Source organism: Sorex araneus, chromosome 9, assembly GCF_027595985.1.
Source record: "Sorex araneus isolate mSorAra2 chromosome 9, mSorAra2.pri, whole genome shotgun sequence".
NCBI lineage: Eukaryota > Metazoa > Chordata > Mammalia > Eulipotyphla > Soricidae > Sorex > Sorex araneus.
This window is the reverse complement of record NC_073310.1, coordinates 11,850,214-11,858,833: the sequence shown is the minus strand read 5'-3', so window position 1 is coordinate 11,858,833 and position 8,620 is coordinate 11,850,214. Positions and strand designations below refer to the sequence as shown.

General features: G+C 64.2%; 1 protein-coding gene across 1 annotated transcript; it reads left to right on the top strand.

Moving 5' to 3' along the window:
- Nucleotides 1-2,088: 2,088 nt before the first annotated feature.
- TMEM119 (transmembrane protein 119) lies at nt 2,089-8,063 on the top strand. The gene is made up of 2 exons (XM_004615591.2): nt 2,089-2,216; nt 6,963-8,063. The coding sequence occupies exon 2, from the start codon at nt 6,975-6,977 to the stop codon at nt 7,749-7,751; it is 777 nt and encodes a 258-aa protein (XP_004615648.2). The 5' UTR covers nt 2,089-2,216; nt 6,963-6,974; the 3' UTR covers nt 7,752-8,063.
- The last annotated feature ends 557 nt before the right edge of the window (nt 8,064-8,620 follow it).

Here is an 8,620-nt window from a genome sequence, read left to right as displayed (position 1 = left end):
GGCCCTCGGGGAGGCACGGCAGCTATGGGGGCTGTAGCCCGAGAGCCTGTGGACCGTGTAGATAGTCCGGCACGTGCAGGTAGCACCAGAGCGTTGCACCAGAGCGTTGCTCACACACCAGCGAGCACGCACTAGGCACCGGTGTTCTGGCCCTCGTCCTGCTTGTGGCCTGACGGTGGTGCCCCGTACAGGAGACACTTCTGGTCCCCGTGGGCCTGTTGCATTATAGTCAGGAACCGCTTGGAAGGCACTGGCCTTGGTGACCTCAGGGCCTTTGCACGCGCTGAGAGCCTCTTGCATCCTGCCACCCAAACACCTCCTCATCGTCTTCACCGGCTGCTTTGCTCTAGCGAAACCGCCTGAACTCAGATGAGCCCCCCCTGGATGGCCCCGTCCCAGCTGTCAGCCCAGACTGTGGTTAGTGTGTCATCAATGTGCAGGTCCTTCTCCTCCATCAGTTCCATGAACATGTGCAGGGGCCCCTGAGGGGGCAGGCAGCGTGTGCTCGGGGGCCGGGGGGCCTGCTCCCACTCATGCCACAGACCAGAGCGGGGCGCCTGTGCTCTGCCTCCCCGGGGGTGTGTGACACGAGTGCATAGTGTACCCTGTGTTTGTATGGCACCTGAGTGGCGTGAGCATGGTGCCTGGTGCGTGTCTGTGTGTGTGGTGTGTGCCATGACACGTGTGGAAGGTCAGGGCAGAGCCTGGCTGGCTCCCTGGGGCGGGGCAGGAGGGCTGGCACTTCCTGGCCCGCTGCCACAACAAGCTTCTGGGCACGTGGAGGCACGTGTGCTTCTGCACGTGTGAGTGTATAATTGTGTATAGTGTGTGTGTCTGCTTGTATGTGTGAGTCTGTTGGAGGATAGCGCCTATCCCCTGCACCGTGCGATGGGTTGTGTGTATGTATGATTGTGTGTGTGTGTATGAATGTGTGTGACTGTGTGCGAGCATGGGCACACTTCTATGTACGTGTTATACTTTGTTCATGTGTGCATGTGTGCAGGCATGCATGTGTATGTATACTTGTGTGCATGTATGTGCGATTTGTGTGTACAAACACGTGCATGCGTGCATATGTGTGCATGCACTTGTGTATGCATACTTGTGTTTTTTTTTTTGTGGGGCCACACCTGACAGTGCTCAGGGGTCACCCCTGGTGGCGTCCAGAGAAGTTAACAACCAAGGTGCTGTGAGATCTCCCCGGCCAAGCAAGTCTGCGCACAGATGTGTGTGTGTGTGCCTATGACTGTGTGTGTCCCTGTGTACAAGGATTTGTGCATGTATGTACTGTGGGTGCATGTACACTCATGTGCGTGCTGTGCATGCATAAAGCATGTGCACGTGTGTCAGTCTCTGTCACGCTGCCCTGCAGGTCTCTCCCAGGCTGCTCCTGAGGGGCCCCCGGCTGCTGCCTCCCGATGCCAGTTTCTGTTCACGCCGTGGCGGACCCCCGCCCCCCGCCGTGTCTGGCCTCTCCCCTGCCCCTTCTGTCTTGTCGTTCCCCTGTGGATGCTTCTCCCCGGAAGTCAGCAGCTCCACACGACGAGCAGGGACTGATTTGCCTCTGGGGCCTGAGCACTGTACCAGGAGCACTCTGGGTCAGTAAGCACCGCAGGCTGAGGGCCTGCAGGAAGGAAGGCGGGGTCAGCCAGAGGCGAAGCCCCAGCCTCAGTTTCCCCATCAGGGCCATGACCTCTGTTCTAGTGACTCTCTTAGCCCCAGGGAGCCGGGAAACCTCCTCCCCTCTGCCAGCAGGGAAACTGAGGCCTGATCCTGGCCCAATGGCGGCCGCCAGGACTGGCCTCGGTCGCTGCCTTCCCGTAAACAGGCCCCAGCTCCCACTCTGCGCCCCGCGCCTCGGAAAGCCTGAGTCACGGCTGGGACAAGGACGGGGAACTTTCCCGAACTCCAGGGCCCCTGGGCCTCCCTGACCCCCGCCCCGCCAGGGGTCGGCGCTGGGCTTGGCTGCCCGGGCCGGCCGCCTGGCCCGCCCCGCCCGCCCAGGCGGCTGCGGGAGGAAGTGTCTGGGCTTCCCTGCCGGAGCGTGGAGGGGCGCCCGGGAGCCGGGGCAGGGGGGCTGTGTGTGGCCGCGGCCCCGCCCCCGTGTCCCCACCCAACTCTTTTAATGAAATCAAGCTGGCCGAGGCGCGGCAGCGCGGCAGAGAGCGCGGCACTGCCGGGAGCACCACCTGGCGAGACACCCGCTGAGCCGCACGGTGAGTTCTGCCTCCTCTGTCCCCGGCCCGGCCCGGAGTGGGCGACCGCGAGCCCCCACCAGCACCGGGGGGCGTCTCTGGGGGTAGCCAAGTTGGAGGTTGCTGCTGCTGCTGCGATTGTGTGTGTGTGTGTGTGTGCGCGCGCGCGCGGTAAGGCTCTGTGTGGAGGACAGTGAGTGTGTGGTGTTCGGTGTTGGGGCTGGGTCAGCGGAGTGGGGAGAGAGAGAGTGTGTGTGTGTGTGTGTGTGTGTGTGTGTGTGCGCACTCCGGGGCTTGGTGCAGGAGAGGTGCTGTCTCCAGAGGGTGCTGGATCCTGGGGTCATGAGGAGGGCGGTGTGGACGGGACAGTGCATGTGTGTGCTCTCCGTGGTGTGTTCGTGTGTGTGAGCCCCCTGTGGCGTGTCTGTGTGTGTGTGAGTGTATGTGAGCCCACTGTGGCGTGTCCGTGTGTGTATGTGTGTGTGTGTGTGAGCCCCCTGTGGCGTGTCTCTGTGTGTGTGTGTGTGTGTGAGCGCGCTGTGGCGTGTCTGTGTGTGTATGAGTGTATGTGAGCCCCCTGTGGCGTGTCTGTGTGTGTGTGAGCCCCCTGTGGCGTGTCTGTGTGTGTGTGTGTGTGTGTGTGTGTGTGTGTGTGAGCCCCCTGTGGCGTGTCCTCGGGGGCTCTGTTTGTCCGGGCAGACAGTGCGAGGGGCTGTTGTGCCGTGCGCGGCTGTGTGTGTTGTGTGCCTGCATCACGTGTCGTCCCCCCGTTGTCTGCGCCTGTGAAACGTGACCCTCGGGGACCCCCTTCTCCCCGAGGGCCGAGGTTGTCCTCAGCTGCCCTGGCCGGGGGTGCTGCACTCCGTTTGGGCCGGACCCCTCCCTGAGGGCCGCGGTGGGAGCCGGGCTTCAGGGCTGCCCCGTCCAGGGCCTGGGGCTCAGTCAGGCCTGGAGGACCCCTGGGAGCGGGGCGGGGGGGCACTTCCTAAATCAGCAAACCCGGGCAGGAGCCGGGCGGGCTGGGGCCCGGCTCGCAGTGGGGCCACTAGTTCCCCGCGGGCGCTGCGGGCTCTGGCCCTCTGGGGCCCCCAGGGAGCAAACACGGGTGTGGGCTCAGGGGCCGAGCACACACGGGCAGAGCCCAGGCCCGGGTGCAGCTGCCTCTGGGCGAAGAGAGGGGCCCCCCGAGTCCACAGCCAGGCTGGGGAGACGCCCCCAGCCTTCCCCCCAGGGGCTGGAGGGGTGCAGGGCCCAGGGTCAGAGCCAGTGGGGGTGGGGGCCTGGGGGGGCAACAGAGGCTCCAGCACTCCAGGGCACAGAGGTGCTGCCTCTGTGTGTGTGTGTGTGTGTGTGTGTGCGTGTGTATGTGTGCACTCATGTTCGAGTGTGTGCGTGCTGCATATAAGTGCATGGTGTAGGGGGTGTGTGCATAAATGTGTGTGTTTGCGTGTATGAGTGTATGAGTGTGTGACTGTGTGTGTGAGTGTGCGTGACTGTGTATGAGTGTGTGAGTGTGTGTATGAGTGTGTGTGACTGTGTGTGTGAGTATGTGTGACTGTGTGTGTGTGAGTGTGCATGACTGTGTATGAGTGTGCGAGTATGTGTATGAGTGTGTGTGACCGTGTGTGTGAGTATGTGTGACTGCGTGATTGTGTGTGTGTGAGTGTGTGAGTATGTGTATGAGTGTGTGTGAGTATGTGTATGAGTGTGTGACCGTGTGTGTGAGTATGTGTGACTGTGTGACTGTGTGTGTGTGAGTGTGTGAGTGTGTGTGACTCTGTGTGTGTGTGTGTGTGTGTGTGTGAGACGGTGTGTGTCCGGCCTTCCCTCCGTGGGGGAGAAGCTGCTTTTTCCCAGGGCGCCCGCGTCCCTGTCGGCCCTGGGCCAGCCGGCTGTGGCTGCTGCGGTTGCCGCTGGGCTCCTGACCCGCCCCCACATGAGCAGCTGCGGGCGCAGCCCTGGGGCAGGGCCTGGCTGGCTTCCCCACAGGTCCTGGCGGGGCGCAGACCCCAGTCCCGCACTCCAGCTCAGCTGTCCCTGTGTCCCCCGAAAGCTCAGGAACCCGCCTTCGGGCAGGACTGGAGATGGGGGGAGGGAAGCGGCAGGTGGGACAGGGACCCCGAGATTGGAGCTGACAGGTGCCAGGGAAGGCGGGGTCTGGGAGGGCTCACTTCCGGTTTGACCAGACCAGGAGTGGGGGAGAGGTAGAGACAGAGACAGAGAGATAGACAGGGAGAGACAGAGAGAGAGAGAGAAAGACAGAGACAGAGAGAGTCAGAGAGGTAGAGACAGAAAGAAAGACAGACACACAGAGAGAAAGATAGAGACAGAGACTGAAAGAGACAGAGACAGAGAGACAGAGAGAAAGATAAAACCAGAGAGACAGAAACAAAGAGAGACAGACAGAGAGAGGGAGAGAGAAAGACAGACAGAGACAGTGAAAGACAGACAGAGCCAGAGAGACAGAGAAAGATAGAGCCAGGGAGACAGAGACAGAGAGACAGACAGAGAGAGACAGAGATAGAGGCAGAGACAGAGAGACAGAGACAGAGAGATACAGAGACAGAGAGAGAAAAAGGCAGAGACAGAGAAAGACATACAGAGCCAGAGAGACAGAAAGAAAGAGACAGAGAGACAGAGACAGAGAGAGACAGAGACAGAGACAGAAAGAGAGGGAGAGAGAGAGAGAGAGAGAGAATCACTCCAGAGGAAGCTTAAAGCCCAACACCAACAGACCCTTCCTGGCTGTGTGCCCCTGGGCAAGCAGCTGTCCGTCTCTGGGCCTCTAGCTGGCCTGTCCCGTGGACACAGTGCTGGTGCCTGTCCCCGGGCATCTGTGGTTTGGACAGTGGCGGGCATGGCAGCAGAGTGGCGAGCAGCCTGTGGCCCTGGGTGATCTGTGTGGATGCCCGTGGGGTGCCTTCAGCGTGTGCCTCCGCGCTGGGCGGGCGGCCCTGCTCGGTGCCTGCTGTGTGGGGACCCCCGAGGCCAGCGCTGTCCCCCGTCGGAGCTGCCGGAAGGTGCTGCTGGCCGGGGCCCAGCCCAGGGCTGGGAGAGGGTCTCGGCAGGGTGGCCCTGGCTGCCCCCCCCCCCCCGCTGGGCTGACTGAGTCCTGGCGGTGGACGAAGGTGGTTTCCGTCTTTGTCCCCCTCGTCCCTAAATGACGGGCGGTTTGGAAACTCGCTCCTCCCTACACCGGGACTGCAAGGGAGACGCCGGCCAGCTGGGCTGTCCGGGCCGTGGGGCCCTGGGGTTCCCGTCCGAGCTGCCTCTCCCCGAGGGAGGGTGCCGTGGGCTCCCCTGGCTGCTACTTAGAGGTGCTCACGGGGGCCGGGTCCCAGGCCTTGGCCAGTAGGTCCTTCCGGCCTCTCCCTGAGCCATGCCCTGAGCTCAGAGGGCCTGGGGGTGGGGGGTCTAACAGCCAGGTCTTCTAGGGAAGGGGCCATGGAGGGCTTCTTGGAGGAGGGGGCCTCCATCAGCTTCTCTATGACTCAGTCCCACCTTCATGTCTCCCAGATCCCAGGGCTTCTCCTCTTGGGGCCTCAGTTTTCACCCCGGGAAAGGGGCTGATGAGAGCACTTTGCTCAGGCTGTCAGGTAGGAAGCTTCCAGGAGTGCCAGAAAGGTCCTTGGCCAGGCCTGGAGAGATGGTACCGCAGGGTGGGCGCTTGCCTTGCTGGGTGCAACCCAGCCTGGGTTTGATCCCCAGTGCCCTGTGCGGTTCCCAAAACTCAGGAGTGAGTCCTGAGAACAGATCCAGGAGCAAGCCCTGAGCACCTCTGGGCTGCCCCTCCCCGCCCCCCATACTTGGCCGGCCATAAAATGGCTCGTTTTTCTGGTTTTGGTTTTGGGGGGGGCACACCCGTGGGTGCTCAGGGCTTATTCCTTGCTCTGTGTTTAGCGATCACATCCGACAGTGCTCAGGGGCTACTCCTGACTCCGTGCTCAGGAGCGGCCCTGGGCAGAGGTGGGATGCCAGGGGCTCCGGTTTCGGTCAGCCACGTGCACGGTGAGTGCCTCCATGCCAAGCCGGCCATCCCTCCAGGGGGATGCGGTCCTTTCTTCCTGGGAGCAGCCCAGGATCTCAGCCAGGGTGCCCGACGGAGCTCTGCGTCCCTCCTGAGAGGCTGTCGAGAGGCCTGGGGTTCGAGGGACGCGGAGGCAGGGGTGGGGGGTGCAGGTGTAAAGCCTGAGTGTGAGCCAACGGGCCCCGTTGAACGTTGAACGGGGAGAGGCTCGGGCCGGGGCAGGAAGCCGTCCTTTCTAGAACGCTTCCGGTGGCGGGTGGACAGGCGCCAGCACTGTGTCCATGGAACAGGCCAGCAAGAGGCCCAGAGATGGACAGCTGCTCGCCCAGGGGCACACAGCCAGGAAGGGACTGTTGGTGTTGGGCTTTAAGCTTCCTCTGGGGTGATTCTCTCTCTCTCTCTCTCTCTCTCTTTCTGTCTCTGTCTCTGTCTCTCTCTGTCTGTCTCTGTCTCTCTGTCTACACCAGGTGCACTGGGCACCTACTCTGCCCGGGGGTCGCTCCTGACGGTACCCACGGAACCACACGGTGCCCCGGACCCAACCTGGGTCGTCCACGTGCAAAGCCTGCACACGGCCCTTCCGCCTCTCCGGAACATTCTCGCGAGGACACGGCACACACACCCTGCACCGCCTTGAGGGCCCGGAGCGCCCCCCGGCCCCCCCCCCGCCCCGGAGCCCCCTCTGACCTCCCCACTCTGACCTCCCCACTCTGACCTCCCCGGCTCGGCTTCCCCTGCAGGTCCCAGGCGCGATGGTGGTCTCGGGCCTCATCCTGACGCTGCTGCTGCTACTTCGGGCCCTGGCGGGGGCCGCCTACTCCGTGCCCCTCCCGGCCGCCTTACTGGAAGACCTGGGGGGCAGCGGGGAGGCCGAGGGCTCGTCGGCCTCCTCCCCGAGCCTGCCACCGGCGGCGGCCCGGACCCCGGCCCTCAGTCCCACGCCCCTGGGGCCCCGGCCCACGGTCCTGGCGGGCCCCCGGCCGCCCACCAACTTGCTGGACGGCATCAAGGATTTCTTCCGCCAGTACGTGATGCTCATCGCCGTGGTGGGCTCCCTCGTCTTCCTGATGATGTTCATCGTCTGCGCCGCCCTCATCACCCGCCAGAGGCACAAGGCATCCGCCTACTACCCCTCGTCCTTCCCCAAGAGGAAGTACGTGGACCAGAGCGACCGGGCCGGGGGCCCCCGGGCTTTCAGCGAGGTCCCCGACAAGCCTCCTGCCGGCCGGCCCGAGGAGGCTCTGGACTCCTCCCAGCAGCTGCAGGCTGACATCCTGGCTGCCACCCAGAACCTCAAGTCCCCGGCCAGGGTGGGTTCAGGCAGTGGGGACGCAGCCCGCGGGGAGGGCAGGGCCCAGGAGGAGGCGTCCGCCGAGCCGGGCTCAGCAGGGCCAGAGGCTGGAGGCCCGGAGGCCGGAGAAGGCCCAGGGGAGCCCGAAGCCGTCCCCTTGCTAGCCCAGGAGGCCGGGGGAGCGGCGGCCCCCCCCGACAGCCCCTGTGAACCCAGCACTGTCCCCCCCAGTGTCTAAGCAGCCCCCCTGACAGTCGGGCCGGAAGGCACCTCTGTGGGCCAGGTTGGAGCCTGTCCTCGGACCCCAACACCCCGAGCCTGCCCCAGACCCCCCACAAACCTCCAGCCCAGCCCCAGCCGCTGGGGAGCAGGTGGGAGAGGGACACGGCCCCGTGACCGATGGACCCAGGAAATCAGCTGCGCTGGCGGGGGGGGGCGGGGAAACAAGGGAAGGGGGTGCCCCTGACGTCAGCATCCGCTCCCCTGCTCAGGGGCCGTCCCCAGCCCCGACGACACGGAGGCTCCTGGGCAGGACTCACCCAGAAGCTTCTAAGAGCAGCACCCGGGGCGGGGGGGGAGGTGCGGGGGGGGGGGGAGGAGCCTTTCCCCAGTGGCGTGCCCGCTGGTACTCCAGCGAGGAAGGTCTGAGCTGCCCTTGAGCCCCCAACCTCCCGCGAGCCCCGCAGCAGGGCCCCACCTGGGACGGGCCTTGTCTCCTCTGCATCTTTGCTGGCTACAGACTCAGGCCTGGCCGGGCACCCACCACCACTTTCTGATTGGTCCAGACTGCGTTTGGGGGGGGGCTCGGGGCCTCTTCCTGTATCATCCCTGTGTCCCTGTATCATCCCTGCCCGGGGGTGAGTCCCTCACCTAAGGGTGGGGGAGACTGTGATGAGGGGTCCCCCCTGGGGGGGAGCCTCCTCAGGGCTGGGGGAAAACCGTGGGGGGGGCTGGGCCCCTCGCTGTCTGCTCCCTCCTCTCCTTCACCCTGCACTCAGACTCCTTCTCCGCAGGCGCTCAGCCCCGTCCTGACATTTGGGGGTGGGGTTTCCTTTCCCCCATCCCTGGGTTAGCCACTCCCACCCCCTCTGTGGCCATCGTCCGCAG